Source organism: Ostrinia furnacalis, unplaced genomic scaffold, assembly GCF_004193835.3.
Source record: "Ostrinia furnacalis isolate ACB-3 unplaced genomic scaffold, ASM419383v2 OfSCF2856, whole genome shotgun sequence".
NCBI lineage: Eukaryota > Metazoa > Arthropoda > Insecta > Lepidoptera > Crambidae > Ostrinia > Ostrinia furnacalis.
The window spans coordinates 89,523-107,918 of record NW_021133095.1 but is presented as its reverse complement, the minus strand read 5'-3'; the positions used below and the strand labels follow the sequence as shown (position 1 = coordinate 107,918).

General features: G+C 37.6%; 1 protein-coding gene across 1 annotated transcript; it reads right to left on the bottom strand.

Moving 5' to 3' along the window:
* Positions 1-4,480: 4,480 nt before the first annotated feature.
* On the bottom strand, positions 4,481-5,670 carry LOC114356687 (uncharacterized). Its single transcript, XM_028310001.1, has 2 exons — positions 4,903-5,670; positions 4,481-4,690 (listed from the first exon to the last, which is right to left on the bottom strand). Exons 1-2 carry the CDS (start codon positions 5,286-5,288, stop codon positions 4,561-4,563), a joined length of 516 nt encoding a protein of 171 aa, XP_028165802.1. The 5' UTR covers positions 5,289-5,670; the 3' UTR covers positions 4,481-4,560.
* Between the last annotated feature and the right edge of the window lie 12,726 nt (positions 5,671-18,396).

Sequence of the window (18,396 nt, the reverse complement as noted above, 5' to 3'; positions counted from 1 at the left end):
AAATCTTCTATATCTTCTATACTTATAANTAACACTCAAACGTTAGCGGAAGAATGGTGGGGCGCGTCTTCGTGGATGAAACGATCTATATTAATAAAGGTCAAAAGTTCCTTTAAGTAGAGCACAACACAAGTCCTACTGACGTCAATTCAAGTTTCACTCTCCGTGACCGTCTCAAAACCATAACTCAAGCACACCCCACTTCAATTTTAACACCGCAATCTTGAGTTCATCAACTCACACCATAGCGGGACCACAAGACAATATCAGCTCTCGGATTACATTCTTAGCCTCACAAAAGCGTCGGCCTTTACAGGGACATAATAAAGGTGGTTTCAGTAGCTTTACTTTTATAGATCTTTTCATCCACGAAGACACGCCCCACCAATTTTTGGTTGAGGGAAGCGCGGGGTGCGGGGAGTTTAATCCGAGCGTCATTATTGTAGTGTGCGTGTGCACTCATGCATAATTTTTAACGTGTACACATAACACTCAAACGTTCATATCCTATTTTCGAGTAGGGTAAAGTGGGCACAATGTTACACGGGGCACAATGTTACAATGCATATTTCTCCGTCAATTTCTATTAGTTGTATGATGTTGGTATACACGTTTGTCAAGCTCATAAGAGCTGCTGAACTGAGCCGCTGAACATCATACAACTATAGAAAGGGACGGAGAAATATGCATTGTAACATTATACCCCGTGTAACATTGTGCCCCACCTTACCCTACGAAATATATTTTTTCAATTTAGTGCACTCTCTGTCTTTAATTGAAATGTGACTCACATACCTAAAAACCGATGGATAATATAAAATTACTTGCACCCTCCAGAGGCTGAAACCACTACATACCATTATGCCCTCGGCCCAAGGAAATGTCGGACAGAGACAAAGCAATCCCAGAACAAAGCACATAATTAGACCCCGCCTAATTTACTCTACGCCCACCGGTTAGGGACGTGTGTAACCGAAAACCGTATCCGGATTACCGGATAACCGGATACGGCTGGCGGTGTTCACACTTAGAGGGATTGTGTTCGGGAATTGATGGTTTGGAAATAGGGTGTGAGGGCATTGAAACATATGGTTTTATTGTTTTCAGATAATTTCTGCTGTCTTTCTTATTTTCTCTTCTGTACTATTTTATTATGATGCTAACGCCCGCATTCAAAAACGTTACTATGAGGTCTCACAGTGCGCGTGGACGCACAGGGTGACACATGAACCAATCACAGAGCTCTATTCATCTATACGATATGCTGGCTGACTCCAGATCCGAGGGCCGCTGGTTCGAACCCCGTCTGGACAACGTATTTGTGGTGAACTATTCCATCTTACTTAATACCAGGTACGATTGCGGTCAAATACCTGCCTTGTCCTGCATAAAAAAGGAACTTACTCGTAGAACAAGCATAATTATAAATTTAGCTTACTACGAGATGTTAAAGGGACTATTTATTTATACTATCTAAAAAAACGTTAAAAATTAAACGGAATTACGTTGCGTTATCGATTCTAATTAAACAAGTTTAAAATAAAACGGTTTTTTGCACTCCCGTCTAACTTCGGTTAAGTTCAGAGGGTTTGGGAGGCATTTACATTATACAGGGCTCAGTGAAGGGAGAGGTAAAAAACCACTTAAGTTGATGCAATCAGTAAATTAAACTTTTATAAAAAAAAGTTTAAGTAATTTATTGAAAAAAGAAACGGGGAAGTACGTGTAAAGTGGTTATCAAGAAATCGTGCACTGGATAATTTAGTATGACAATTAACTTAAAAATAACTTGAAAAAATCGAATGGCCTAAGGTCCGATTTTTACAGTTATGAAACATTTAATATGAGATGTGACTCTCAATGCTAAAAAAATTTCAATACCTAACTAAACAATCATTTTACTAGAACAGTCGGATTATCTGTTTTGTATTAAACAGAAAGTTGCTAAGTGACTTTTCGTTCATGCTTAAGACAGACTCCGATCATATTATTTAAGACAGTCATCAGCAGGCAATAATTTCCATACGTGCGAGCATCAGCAATAATGATGATGATGATGAGGGTGATGAACTACCTAATATACTATACGTTATTCAGGAAATTGAAGGTAGACCGATTTATTTTTGTTCTTATGCAAATATTTTCGTGGGGTATGCTAATCAAGACATTAGGGAGGAAAATTCAAATTTATTCAGTGGGATTTATAGCTAGAGCGATTCCAAATTGATACTTTATTGATAGTCCAACTAGTACAAGACTTGAGTTCATGCATGTGTATGAGATTGAGTTTACATTGTATTTATAGTGATTCATTGATAATTACTTGAAAAATTCTAAAGCAATCTCAGAAGCACATCAGTGAATAGGCACATACACATACAGGGCAGATATGTACCATCCTAGACTGCATCTTAACTTTACGATTGCGGTCAAATACCTGCCTTGTCCTGCTTAAAAAGTTCCATAATCGTCAGTTATCATTTCTACAGCCATCAGGCTGATGACTAGAAGACAGTGTAAGCAGGTCATCAACTCGGTGAACTAACAGTCTGGTGAAGGTAATGGGAAGCACCTGTATGGATGCGGGCACGGGACTATTCTCACCTCTCGTTCCCACCGCTGCAACTCCTGTGTAGCCAGGATCTACAGCTTGACCGCCAATAAAAACCCAACCAGTGAAGGTCAAGTTTGAGTAGATCACAATACTACCTAATTGTTTATGTGCCCTGAAAAAGCCCTGCACTAAAGACTTTATATTTAAAAGAAAGTGTAAGGATTTTCCCTTTTAAAATTATAATTTTTATCCGAATGTTCACATCCCTAGGCGAGTTCATTTACACCTTGCTGCATTACAGCACTACCCACGTAAAGGAACGAATTCGCAAATTATAAAACACACTCATGAATAATTTAGAGCGAACCACGCGTGGAAGAAATGCTTGTGAAATATTTCAATTTTGTTCGTGAAGATTTTGTACATATTATTTCGGTTGGTGTTGTTTTGTAGGGGATTTTATATTATTTTTTATGTGTTAATAACTAACTTTTTAAATGTGCCTGTTTAATTAAATCCTGTAGGTGTCACTTAAAGCATGCTGCTTCTACTTAATTTAGATATTATTTAGTACTTACGTATCAACATAACAATAAAAAAATGTATTTAAAAAGTATTGGTAGGTACTTTCATTTGATTATAATTGACCAACAATAGATTAAAACCCTTAGCTTGGGACTCTACGTACAAATTCTAAATCGAATTTAATGTAGAAAACCCTAACGAAATCTTAGTGAAATACGTAGTATTTACGTTTTTGTGTACCATCGTAGTAAATAAAATACCTTTCTGCAAACTGAAATAATACGCAAATCTTTTTATAAAATCCTATAAATGGGACATACAAAACAGTCATATTCCTATATTAATGTTTGTTTGTTATCTGATAATATCGTTTAGGAAAGCAATTTTCCTCACTCCAAGTTCTGTTTCTGCTCAAAAGTTTTCCTTTATGAAATTAGTTGAAGTGTCCTCAACGTTTTGGGGTCGTCTTCGGAAGAAAGCTGATGAACAATTCCGAATATTCGTTTGAAACATATAAGAATACAATTTTGACCTTTGTCTTTAAACAAGAGTTTTTTGAGTGCAGGTTTCATATGTTTTCTTTATTGTTTGTAAAGTAAAATAAAAAAAAAAAAATAAAAAATAAAAACCTTTATTCAACCAAGTTAACAACTTAGACAACATTGCCAGTGGTCCCCAAACTAGGTAACACCTGTCTCTTGGGGACTGGAGTACGAGGCTTGAAGTTAAATGGCGTTGTAAATGCACTTTATACTAGTAACAAAAAATAAGTAAATATTAAACACAATTTAAGTTTGAATTTAAGTTTGAAAAGCCACCTATGCCATCGCAAACACAGAAAAAACCCAATAATATGCCCAATAAGAAAGTCTTTACTTTATGTGTAGGAGACTAGGAGTGTGTGTTTTATGAGAGTGTATGTGTGTGTATATATTATTTATGTGTGCGATAGTGAGTGTATATGATGTGAGTGAAGCCATAATGTAGTAGTAGTAGTAGTAGTAGTACCTACTACATATTATCTCATCTACATATACATATATATATCTTCCTATCCTCCTATCTTCAGCCCTGCGTAAGTTAAACTTGCTTGGGATCAGTGCTTGCTCAAAGACACCGCTGGAAGATAGGTGGAGACAACATCTGTTTGGTGTTGACCGTCAGACGGGTGTTCTTAATAGTTGCTCCACTTCATTGTACTGTAGGGGGNCCGACGCTGTAGCAGTGTGTGTCTTATGAGAGTGTATGTGTGTGTATAATTATATATTATTTACTTATGTGTGCGATAGTGAGTGTATATGATGTGAGTGAAGCCATAATGTAGTAGTAGTAGTAGTAGTAGTACCTACTACATATTATCTCATCTACATATATATCTTCCTATCTTCAGCCCTACGTAAGTTAAACTTGCTTGGGATCAGTGCTTGCTCAAAGACACCGCTGGAAGATAGGTGGAGACAACATCTGTTTGGTGTTGACCGTCAGACGGGTGTTCTTAATAGTTGCTCCACTTCATTGTACTGTAGGGGGAGGAGCCATTTCACAATTTTTTTCTTGGTCTCGAATGGGTGGTGGTTCTTTATGTCACATTTAGCAACCACTTTGTTGTATGTAGTTGTTGTATGTTGTATGTTGTATTTTTGTTGTATGTATTAGATTCAAATAATGTATTAAACTAGCTTTGCCAGCGGCTTCACCCACGTGAAATTCATTTTATCACATAAATTATAGCCTATAANGGGAGGAGCCATTTCACAATTTTTTTCTTGGTCTCGAATGGGTGGTGGTTCTTTATGTCACATTTAGCAACCACTTTGTTGTATATATGAGGATATAGATAATCACTGTGTGACTTTGCAAATGATGTAGAAATTTTCGGAGTTGCAATTTTAAAGACACGTTTACGAAGCAGGTCCTTGTAGGTGTCTGATCTGAGTACTGCTTTGTGTGTTGTTAATACTGCTTTAAGAACATACAGTTTACGCACACTCAAAACATTACTTTCCGCATAGACCAGATTGGTGGGATACATACGAGGTCTGTTCAGCATAACCTTGAGCACTGCCCTCTGGGCTCTTTCAATTTTTAGCATTGTAGTTTTATAGGTTCCACCCCATGCAGACACGCAGTAGCCTAAAATAGATTGGCAGAGACCAAAGTAAATCATGTAAATCACAGAGGGGCATGCTGCGTCGCGGAGCAGATACATGACGTTGATTAATTTACGGACTCGGCTTGAAAGGCTAACAATGTGTTGGCAAAAGTTTAGTTTGCAATCGATGAAGACGCCAAGATATTTTATGACCTCAACTTGCTCAATGCTGTTACATACGCAAGACGTTGGGCTTGTTCCGCTGTAATTACAGTGGCCGCTGTGAATTTTAATTAGAGGTACCGTTTCTGGCTTAGACCGAGTAGTTTTATAAAAAGTAAGAAATTTGGTTTTCGAGATGTTGAGGGATAGCAAATTGCACTCCAGCCAGCTGCCACGAGGGACAGTCCCATTTCTGACTTTTTGGTAGTTTCCAGCCACGAGGCTCCGCTAAACAGTAGGACAGTATCATCTGCATAACAGATGATCTCTGAATCCGGCACCGTAACAGCTAGTAGAGTCGTTTAGGTATAAATTAAAAAGAATTGGGCCAAGAACGCTGCCCTGCGGCACACCAAAGTGGATCGTTTGTGTGTCACTAGTGTGGCCAGCCACCTGAACGCACTGTTTGCGATCCGTAAGGTAAGTTCTGAACCATGCCAGTGCTATCCCACGGATTCCGTTTTTTTCAAGTTTACTTAGTAGGATGGGTATTGAAACCGTGTCGAAAGCCCTGGCAAGGTCCAGAAAGACTCCAATACAGCAACGACCAGTATCCAGATACCTCACCACGTGCGAGGTCAGTAAATTGACGGCGTCCTCGGTTGAACGACCTTTTCTAAATCCATACTGCCGATTTGACAGTATGTTTTGGGTATCCAGGAAGTTAGTTCCGTCTGGCAGCCCTGCCTGTCAGACGTACTTAGATCAGCTGTTAGATTAATTTTAAGATAAATTATAAAATAGTCGTAATAATGTATCAAAATACACTTAATTAGTGAAATAAATGTGTAAATATCGTGTACAAGTGTTTGCAAAACTGGACTTTTTGTAAACACATAGTTATAAGGAGATAAAATCGGCGACCAGATTGACAGCTACGACCAACGTACAAAATTAAATCGGAGCCACCGTTTAAACAGGGGAGTACTGTTTTCAAAAATACTGTTTACTTTAGGTCTAAATATGTTAAATATTAATTTTGTATTTCAAAATAATTGATATTGCAATCTGTTTGAGGTTATATTTTTGTGGTTTTCAATCATTAAACATTGCTTTGTCACTTTCTTTATGGGAAGTAAATTGCAATCAAACAGTACAACAATATACTCCACAAACCTCATGAAAGTGAGATTCTATACAATTCATTACGATTCGGCTCTGTTGTGCCTCTCTTTACTTGACAATAAGTGGAAGTAAAGTTGAAGATAACAACACCTTGGCCGCAGACAAACTTACTCAGCACACTCAACAATATACTTTTTGACACCTCACACATCTTTTGTTTGTTTGATTGTGTAAATTGTTAATAGTAAGATGTAATTTTAAACCTTGTTGAAAGCTAAAAATATTACCCGCAGAAAAAAAATACAGTATAGTTTTCAATATTACTATTTGATTAATAATAATTTATAAAAAACTTTTCATGATAGTTGTATTTTGTGGAGTTAAAATTATAACTAAAGCTTAAAATTTCAAATTATAACTGTTATAACTCGTACCCCCTATTTTGCATAAATATCCACTGTACACTTCCTTTGGATAATTTCAGACAAAAACCACATTCAACATGCTCACACGCAGAGCAGCGGCACAAGCCATTNGTCTTTCCCCTTTATGACCATTCAACACGAGCCCCACCATGGCCACACAATGATCGGTGGCGCTACTTGGGCATACGATTCCGATACTAGGGCTAAATGGTTTCAGAAATATGTGATCTAGGCAGGCTTTGAGACGTGTTGGTTTTGTGATTGCCGGGAAAAATCCGTGTTGAGCTAACATGCATTGATATTGCGAGCCATGGCTATCTGCCTCGCAAAGCAGGTCGATGTTTATGTCTCCCACTACGATCATTCGCTTTTTACCTTTAAGTTTGCTGAGATTTTTATCTAACAATTCCACGAAATTGTCGGTGTTTCTTGTAGATGGAGATCGATAGATTCCTAGCACTGTGATAACTCCTAGTATATCAATCATTAGACAATTAGCTTCTTGTTTAAAGTCAATTTCAGTTGCTGAGGCTCCCAGACTGTCCCTGACATAGACTACAACACCGCCAGCTTTGTTGATATTTAACTTAGTGTGGTGAGAGGTATAGCCGTCTATTTGTTTAACNTGTCGCTAGTGGTATCCAAAATCAGAATATTGAGAAGAAATATTAATTTGTGAAAAAACAGCAAACGGCAACGTTACAGGTTAACACACTAAGATCTCGCTTTACCGTGTTTATTGTGGTTTTACAGTCTTCCAACCGATCTTTAAAAAAACACTGTATATTTAGCGAGTCGTCTATTTCTTGAGATACTTGGTCTAATGGCATATTATGTGGGGTCTACTCCGTATTTTGGAGTGGACTCCCGTACATGTAGTAACAAGTGACGAGGGTCAGCATGACCATTAATAATTTTTTTAATGCCATGTAATTTAGTCATGATTGCGACGACTCGCAAATTCGTTTTATGAAAAAAGATCGATTGCTGTGTGTGTTTGACGAATTGCTAGTTTGTGACTAAAGATAATGTGTGTTATTCTTGATAAGGCTATAGGACTGCTTTATTTTGGAAGTGTCATATTGAGGTGTGTTGAGGTATCTGTATGTGTAAGTAAATTCCATCAATTTGAAATAATAGGCATAACAGCACATTAAAGTAAGTTTGAAAGAAAGTTCATTAAGTATCATAAAAGTAAACAAAGTAATAAACAGAGAAATAGCTGATCTATTAGAATAAGCCTGGTGGGGTGGTATTCCAGTTCTCCAGCGGTTTACGTCACTTGGTCTTTTGGCTGCTCTCTGCGTCACAAAAAACCCGCTCAATATCTGAGGTGTTCCGGATTGGTCTGGCGCTGGTCCCATCGTGGGCACGCACGTGGATGCAGCCGCCCTTGGTCCAGCAGTGCTTGAACCCGTGTTGCTTCGCCTTGAGTCTAGCTTCCCGAAACAAACTCCGGTTGGCTGGTGTTAACCGGTCGTTAATATATATTTTAGTTGGAGGGCCCTCCAGTTCCAGGTCAGTGGTTGACAGGTTTCTACGGAGCTTACAGGCTTTCATGAACTCGTCGCGGGTTGTTCGACGTATGAACCGAACCACTATAGGTCTGTTGTATTCCGTTTCCTTAGCTGGGGCGGCCGTACTTGTATTGTATGAATACCGGCGGGGTGCTCCAACACGACCGACTGAGTCAATATCTCCGTGGTCAAGCTTCATTCCTGTCTTATTTGCCAGCAAAAATATCGTATGGAGCAGGTTTTCTTGGGATGACTCAGTCACTCCTGCAATCTCGACCTCATTGCGCAATAAAGTTTGCCCCTGATTATTCAGTTCTTGTTGAAGTTTCAGTTTTTCACATTCAAGTTCTGCGATTTTAGTTGAAGCTGAGTTTATTTGCTTTTTGAGTTCCGTTTGTTGAGTATGTAGTTGGTCAAAAGCTTTATCCAACTCGACTTTCCAACCCTGCAAGACCGAGTTTATTTCTCTCTTAATCGTTGTCTCGATGTTGTTTGTAAAAGTTTCTTTAATTTTTTCTAGCTTTTTGTCCAGGAGGTCACTAAATTGACTCATTGTGATTAAACCTTCGTCCGTTCCAGTGTTTACAACTTGCGAGTTTGGGTTTACATCGTGCTGGGCTGCGTCGGCGCCGTCGTCCATAGATTCATCGCAGCACATAATCGTCTCGTCCAATTTGTTTAAGTTGCCGCGAACAGGTGTGTTACTGTTGTCACCCCGTCTCTGGGTCACATTTACGCAGCTTGGACACCGCCACTGTCGCCTGGCTCCGACGGATATGTTCGCGAACAAATCCCGTGACATGTTTAGGCATTCATAATCGTAGAAATCGCCACACGAGCAGCACTTCAATGTGTTTTTAGAGGCGACTGACTTCCCACAGGCCCTACAGGTAATCATCTGTGTACTCATATTGGTTGTTTATTATTTATTCTGGGCAATACGCTAGGTAGGATGCGTATACAATTTAATAAANTTTTACATAATTTCAGATTGAAATTTGTGAGTTGAAGGTCATTTTCGTTTTCGTTTTCGGCCGAAAATGAGACTGCAGCCGAAGCTTCGTTTTCGTTTCCGTTTTCGGCTGAAAATCCATATTCGGTCGGACACTAGCTGAATGTTTTGAAAACTCACGTTTAAGCCCAAAGATATGCCTGAGTCACCACTCCGCAGCTCCGCGGGCTCCGGCGCCAGCGCCTCCACCTGGCGGACACACAGCGCACGTCAGTTTTTAACATCAAAGTCACTTATAGCTTCGGCAACAAATTGGATACCTATGTTAAGTTATCGGCTCTCAATAAAATAATAGGAAAAGAAACTCACATCGATAATCGAGGAAGAGTCCTCGGACTCCGAAGCCGTTGACTTTCGCAACTATGCGAGAGCAAATCGCGCTAATCATTTTCCTGCAACTTCACGGCGGATATTTTCTTACAGAACCTGAATTATTTAAGGATTGTTTTGCTGTAAACTTGACTTGAGATATCCCCACAAGAAAAAGTCGCATGTTGTGAGATCTGATGACCGAGGCGGCTAGAAAAATTAGTCCTCAGTGTCTCCATCGAGGTACTCTCCGTGTGTGGTGAGACACCTTCTTGCTGTGAAGCAAGACACATCGACCAGTGACTCATGGCGTATTTCAAATCCGCATTAGACTCTTTTTTGAAACAATTAAACTTAATGAAAACTCTTTGGTTTTATTTGTATTCAATTTTGAACTTGGAAAATTTTCGCTGGACACCCTTTACAATGTAACCTCACTTCAAAACTTCAAAAGAGTGTGACAATACCGAGTCCGTTCAAGTCTGATTGGAACCATGAGTGCATCAGATTCACTCCCGAAGATATCGGAACGATAAACTTCACCATCTTATTCACGTATTTCTGATATTCGGTTTGGCCGAAGCTTCGGCTGGTTTTTGGCCGAAAACGAAAATATGGCCGAATGTCCATTTTTTGGCCGAAAATTGCCGAAAACGAAAACGAAAACGAATATTCGGTCGGTCACTACATTCAGCTTAAATACTAACTTAACTAGCTACTACTTAACTAATATACCCTGGACCGGGAGGAGACGCAGCTGCGGTTTCTGGAGCAGCGCTACCAGCCCGAGCCGGTCAGCAGTCCTCCTATCTATTCAATCGTGAGTGTCGGATTCAGCTTCCACAGCGCTGGATTGTTTCATACACTGGAAAATGTTGTTTTTCCAAACGATACTCCTCAGCAAACTACGTAATTATCGCTCTATACAACTCGACTTTCCCAAATGTTGCCAACTGCCCAAAAAATGCATTTGAAAAATCAGAAATCTGAAACTTTTTACAAAATGGCCGCTCACTCGGTCGCCATCTTGATTTTCTGAATTTTCGGATTTTTCCCATAATTTGGGTCGTATAACCGACCAAACCCCATTTTTGGATTTTTTCTGCCATATCTCCTTCTGTCCGTCCTTCTAACTTTAAAGACACCCATGTCAAAAAAAATACTTTTCCCCGTAGCTACGGGGCCTGGCAACACTGGCAGCTGCCAGTGTTGCCAGGTGATCGAGATGAAAATGGTCAAATGTCATTTGTACGACCCTTTTGCAGGAGGCGTCATCCAAATTTTGGCCCGGAAGTCGTTATTTCCACTTTCGACATTTTTGGACCAAATCTCCCAAGGCATGGCAACACTGGAGAAATTTCTTCACCCAAGCGACACCTCTTGACAAGACACACAAACGCCTCATACAACTCGTCTTTCCCAAATGTTGCCAACTACTCGAAAAATTTCACCTTTCAGTTTTAATTTCAGATCGTACTGGTGTGTTTATGTTATTTGTCTTCGGTTTGTTACAAATACAATGCGGACATTTCCATGTTTTTCTATGCTCAGCGTCCAATGTATTATAAAAGCGCTGCTCAGATACATTTGCACAAATCAAGTCGTACACTTGGTCACATAAGCTACATATCAGATATCGTCTGCTATTTATCTCATTGCGGCATCCTGAACAAATCTTTTTCCAGCCATTATGCAATCGTTATAATTTCATAGATGTCGCTAATAATACGCAGGCCTAGGCAGAGTTAGAACCTCAATTTAGCATAAAGCACTGTGAGCTAGTAGTTTCAGCTCACTTCGGTAGATGGCGCTATTTCGTATGTTCTTTCAAAGTTTTGTTGATAAGCGACAATTTGAACGGTAACGGATACTTGGAAAATATATATTTTGCACTATTTTTTCACTAAACCAGGTTAAAAGTAGCTACAAACATTACAAGTATCATACCGAAGACGTTGCATAGTACTTTATTATGAGTTTTGTTCGGTTTTATCACTTTTATTCACTTTTTAGTCAATGTTTACAAGTTGTTATTATTCCACATCGTCATGATATTAACTTTTGCCAACAATCACACACAATATTTAAACACTTTTGATCACGTTTAGCAAGTTCTCTCATAAAGTTATTTGTTTTTACTATTTTTAAACACAATTTATTTACGGAGCCTTTGTTTTCGTGGCAGTGGCAGTGGCAGTGGCAGTAGCAGTAGATAATGTGGATATCTGTTATTGTCTTTCTTCCATAGTATTAAGAGTTACATTTTTCTATCATAACGAAATAAACCGAAGGGCCGAGCACAGGTATGCAAAGCGAAGTACATACCATGAGTTTACCTTCTGTTATATTTTGTGTCGATACCTTGTTCATGCTTATTAAACTATACAGGATGTTACTTTGTATCCCTGCCATATTCACAGACACAAAAGTAGGGAACAATACCTATTATTAAGAGACTTCCGTAAAGAAAGCACACCAAGTTTTTAGTATTTTAGTTTTGTAGTACAAATTGGAATAAACCAATTTTATTGTCTTTCACATTTAACAGACGCAATAAACCTAGCGTCAGCTTTTTACAAAAGAGTAAAAAATAATTTTAAAAACAATAGATAGCAATAGATATTTAAAAATAGAACAAAAAGTAAAAGTTCGATCGATAATAGTGTCTAGACAAACCTAAAAAGGATTTAGGACGCTATTTGGATCAAATATGTAATTGCTCAATAATGAATAATAAATAAATAAATAAAAATCGAGGATCGAGCGATCTAGCGCATGAGAAAGAGGAGGGCCGACCCCAAATAATGGGAAATAACACGGAAAGAAGAGGAATAAAAAGTAAAAAGAGTCTCCGTCGCCATCGCCAACAAGTGATGTGCATGTGTTTACGAGTAGTGGTGTGTTTAATAGATTGTCGATAAAATAAAATACTTACTCAATTAAAAAACAAAAGTTTAGGACATTGTTTTTTTACTGATTTATGTTCAGTGTCAGTAATATAGTTTACCTCTGTAAATATGGCAAGAATGCAAAGTAACACCACAAAATATAACAGAAGGTAAACTCATGTATGTACAGTCGCGGAATGAAAAGGTTCGTCAGTTTTCAAATTGATTCCTTCAACGAATCGCGAGCACATATTACCTTTTGAAACTATGTTACTGAATAATCTCGAGTTAGAGAAAATAATCTTTAGCTGTTCGACAGTAAAGTTCAAAATTATTCAGATCAAAGTTGTTTGACGATTTATCTTGTCAAGGAGATTATTATGATTGATAAACTTAAACCTTCTTGTTGGTTGAAACTGCCATTATTATTTCTATTAAAAAAAAACTACATTTTGTAACATTGCACTGATGGGATGGAAAAATAAACGAGCAAAACCTTATTCGTTAGCAAACGTCATATTTATTTAAATGTTAGCAGCACTGTTTCTTGCACGTTTATGTTGGCAAGTTTGACTCTTACAATATCTAGTGCAAGCGAAAACCGACACTAAGGTGACGAACCTTTTCATTCCGCGACTGTACCTACCTTGCTTTGCATACCTCGCTCGGTCGCACGCTCGGCCGTCGCGCTAGGGTTGTCTTGTCCTGTGTTGCGTTTATTTCGTTATGATAGAAAAATGTAACTCTTAATACTATGGAAGAAAGACAATAACAGATATTCACGTATAATTATGTAGTTATGTTTAGTACGTAATTATAATAATAGTTTGCAAACAAATACACGAGAAGGAAGTAGTATGTAGTTGAGTGGTTGACACTATTATCCAATAATTCCTAAAATCTCTTTAAAACAATTCGATATTACTAATAATTGAGTTGGCTTTCAATTTGTCAACGTTAAACGAACTATTGAAATACAAATAAATACCTTACTTACCTCCCGGAATCAACTGGTAGTTTAAAAAACGAATATTTAGTTTTTAATGTTGAGTGTAAGCAACCGTCTACTTAACAAATGTTATAGTACCCCTTTTTTGTTGTTCACTCATTTTCGCACAAACAAAATCATTTTACAAACGCGTGAGCAGCGTCACTCAAGCAAACGCAGTCGCGCCTCGCATTCGTCCAAGACAGTCTTGATAACGCGTACGTGAGCGGTGTCTATGTGTGCGTGGCTCGAGCGCGCTTAGTATGGAGTTTACCTTCTGTTATATTTTGTGGTAACACCGTGTAAATTGTTGCAAAATTGCACACATTACAACTACATATAATTTTATGATGCCACAGTGTAGACCTTGACGTGCCATCTGTGCGAAGTCAAAAATTAAACCAAAATTATTTTATAAATCAGTTCTTTTTAATCGTCGATTATTAGGTCAGCATCTCTATAGTAGATCATCTAGCTAATATAAATTACTTCAGGTAAGATCGCTGATCGTTCTGATTGACCCGTAACTGAAATTCATATTTTCAAGTCGCCGTTATCAATATTTCTACTCGCCCTCAACCTTTCGCCCATTTAGTATTTCAGTGCGCCATAATCAGTATTATTGATACCTTACATTTGAATTTATATTCGATCATTTAAATACCACACTTTTAAAAATACTGAATGGTAAAGTATCATTGTGAAGAAACAATGCACCCGCAGGTATGATATTGCCCCTAAAGTGAATGTGTGTTGGTGTGCATTGTCTCCAAAAGGATTAGAAAGGATGCTTCACACACATTTTATGATTACATTGTTTATGCTTATCGCAAGTTTTATTGTACTATATTATTACGTATAAAGAATGTACTAATGCTAACCCATTTTTGACTTTCATCTGTGAGTGAAAGTGTTGGAAACATATGAGGTGATCTTTTTATCTTTGGTAGGTTTCATTATAAGAGCATTTATTTAATATAAAAAGGTCACATGCACTTTCCATGACCCACAAATATATTTAACAACTGCAAATACTTTCAAATAGACTATATTTTTACGAAATATTGTATCAGCAATCATAATCTCCAATAAGGAACAAGCGGCTGCTACGAAAATAATTCCGTAGCAAATGATAAGACGCTACGAAGCATCGTAGCATTCGTAGCATAGCTTGGTAGCGACTTTAGCAATGCTAACGTTTGGCTTGACTTTATTCATCCACCGTGTTTCATTCTTCACTTTACAACAAAATTTACAGATAATAATATTTAATGTGTATCCAACTTAATAATCTACGTTGGAAGTTTTAAAAGTTAGAGTATAAAACTCTATTATTTTTAGTTCCTAACGACTAAGTAGGTGTACGAGTATTGGAATAATGTTCGTAATAATATTAATGATTTGCTCAAAAGTTCCCAGGTTACTACCAAGTTTTGGTCCATAATTAACACAATAATGCAATTATCTAAATATTGTTAAAAATATTATTGTCATTAGTATTCAGTGAGAAACTTTCTCTCCCTAAGTAGGCACTTATCGTTATCATTGATATCATTAGCCTAATGTAAGTTATAAACTATTGTTAAGTAGTTTAATTAAAAATGTAACTCATTTGTTTGGAATTTTTCGCATCAATCGAAGATATTTTATTTTATAAAATACTAGCTTTCCGCCCGCGGCTTCGCCCGCGTGGATTTTTGTCTGTCACAGAAAAACCATATCGCGCGCGTCCCTGTTTCAAAAACCGGGATAAAAACTATCCTATGTTCTTTCCCGGGACTCAAACTATCTCTATGCCAAATTTCATCAAAATCGGTTGCGAGGTTTAAGCGGGAAAGCGTAACAGACAGACAGACAGACAGACAGACAGACAGACAGACAGACAGACAGACAGACAGAGTTACTTTCGCATTTATAATATTAGTTGGGATTAGTTGGGATTAAATAATGAAGTACTTACTAAACAAAGTATGTATTGTTTGCAATATTCAGTATTACAAGCAAATTGCTCTCATTTATTTTATCATAGCTAACACGGCGAACTTGGTACCGCTTATATTTATCAAAAATAATGTAGGATTCTAATAGTGAGATAATTTTTCAAATCAATCCAATAGTTTTGGAGCCTATTCAGTACAAACAATCAAATCTTTCTTCTTTACGAGTAGGTATAACTATGAATACTCGTATAATCGAAGTAGTAAAACCTAATATTCTAAGGCCCGATTCGACCAAACATTTATCCGAGAATAACTACCGGTATAACTGGCACATTGACAGTTTCAGTATGGGAAAATGTCAAAATGACAAGTTTATTCTGTGATTATTGTTTTACTTTTGTTTGGTCGAATCCACCCTAAGGCGGTTATCACACTGCGCCGCGCTCCGCCGCGGAGCGCGGGGCGACAGATTTAATCATTGTATACAAGTACCTCAGTTTGTATAGAAAACACGCGCGGCACCAACATAACCGCCTAAGTCAAACAAACTGCATAATTATAGTAAGTGCAAGAAGCAATCATTCATTGAAATCAGAATCTAAATCATTGACACTATTTTTTCTATCTTGTTTTTGATGAATGACAGCCACATACAGACTGTACCCACATAATAGCCAGAATAGTAAGACTTTAGAGGTGTTCAAAATGTTACTAACTAGTTTACCCGGCGAACTTTGTACCGCCAATCCATGCGTATTGCCTTCTTATCGCCATCACATTGTGAAGAAGATAACAAACAGGTCTACATTTCACAAGACAGTTGTCTATAACGAGCTAGACTTAGGTGACTCATCATCCTCATTATCTTTATTTACTGCTCATCAACGAGCTTAGCCAACCCATTCATATAGAGATTATCACGAAAGCCGAATTATTATTTGTAAAACAAGAACAATGCGTACTTATTGACAAAGGTCAATTCCAGGTAAACGAGCTTAAAGCTGCCACCCGTGTGAGCTTCCTTGCTATGTGTGAAGTACGATAACGTCGCCTGCGTGTGAGGTATGGCAACGTTTTTTTCCACATCTTTTGTTTGTCAAATGCCTTAAAAAGAAACTTAACAAATGTAATTTACCTGACTTTCGATCCGAACACACATAGCTTGAAACAATGTTACTTCATGATATTATATAGGTACAATAGATATGATGGCACAGAAATTACAAATAAATTTAACTACAGCGTCACAAGATTGTTAATGAGATCTTCGCGAACGCATAAACTGTTTGCAATCAAGCCTTGCCGAACCAATGCAGGTATTCGGTCCCCATTAACAGAATGGGGTCATCCATAAAGTACGTCACACGTAAAGAGGGGGGGAGGGGGTCGACAAAGTGTGACATGGTGTGACAAGGGGTGGGAGGGGTCCTAAGTTTCGTGACATCACATTTCAAAATCTAATATATCTAGAGGTACTAATCGCGTAATTTGAAATATAAATTAAACTAAAAAATACCCCCACCACTTAAGCACAACTCCGTCGAAGTCGAAAACCAATGAAGCCATTAAATCAATAAAATCTTTTGTAGGAATTATTTCAGATTTAAAATCTAATTCTACTTGCCTATAATGCCGCCAAACGCACCGTACCTCGCGCGTGATTTTATTGTTTCTATTTGTTGCTATTTTTTGTTAATTTAATAATTTTTCGATTTGTAATTGCAAAACATGTGACGTCACACTAGGGAGGGGGGGTCTCAGAAATGTGACCACCTGTGACAAGGACGGGGGAGAGGTAAAAAAATCATGAAATTTGTGTGACGTACTTTATGGATGGCCCCAATGCAAAAATTATAAATAATGAAAACTTTAACGATTTGGATATTTTTTCTCTAAGACATGTTAAGTTTCGTAGGCTGGCTGTTAATATGCTCGTTCAGCGCCGTAAGTTCCTCATGTATTTGATATCACACGCCTGCTCTGTAGATACACTCACTCGCGAGAAATGTCTCAGAACGCGAGGTTTCACTGCTATCACCGTAGGGCGGACAGGTGTGTGGTACACTTGCATATTACACATGCAAAGTTGGGTGATTGATATTATGTACTCGTAGGTACAAAACATTGGCAAGTTGTTTTACATAGTAAAAAAGTTATGTATGTAACTCCAACTTAACACTAGCTAATAAATAAACTGAGACCAGAATCGTTGGATTCATATTATTAATGTATATTAGTTTATATTATCTACTCTACGTAAATTATGATAGTGAATATCACAGGACTACACCTGTAAGAAGACATAAAAAAGAAACTATTTTTAATAAAAGCCCAAACAACGAAAAGAAAATGATAAACTAAATTATCTCTCGTATATGCAATGATCACATCATATTGAATTTTTAAAACTTACAGAATGAACTGAATGTTATATTAGATCCTAACGTCTTATAACTATTGTAATAATTATAAAAACATACATTTTAGTATCATAAAGCCATATGGCCGAAAAAGTACTGAAAACAGTCGACTATTTCAAAGCTACGATCAAATAAACGACGATCTCAGCAACTAGCGAAAGGATATTTCAATAAAATGTTAGATTAACTCGTATTTTACTGTTCAAACACATTTTTGACACATTGAGCTAAATGTACTCAGAATTTTTATAATATTTGTCAGTTTTGATCTCCGGTGACTGTTGGACAAATGATAAGAAGGCAAGACAAGTGAAGAACTTAATTTCTTCAGCTTAATAAAAACAATCTCGGTAGAATTTAGTAACGATTTTCATAGGTTAGTTAATTACACTTTTATCATCAACAAATCACGCATAGTGAACAATGGAATAGTAGAATT

What these genes read in the sequence shown, in the direction of transcription:
- LOC114356687 (XM_028310001.1), bottom strand. Translation starts at nt 5,288, where the DNA reads ATGTATCTGCTCCGCGACGCAGCATGCCCCTCTGTGATTTACATGATT. An exon ending in GATTATCTATATCCTCATAT is followed by an intron (nt 4,691 to 4,902) that starts ATACAACAAAGT and finishes TACAACAACTAC; the next exon opens with ATACAACAAAGTGGTTGCTA.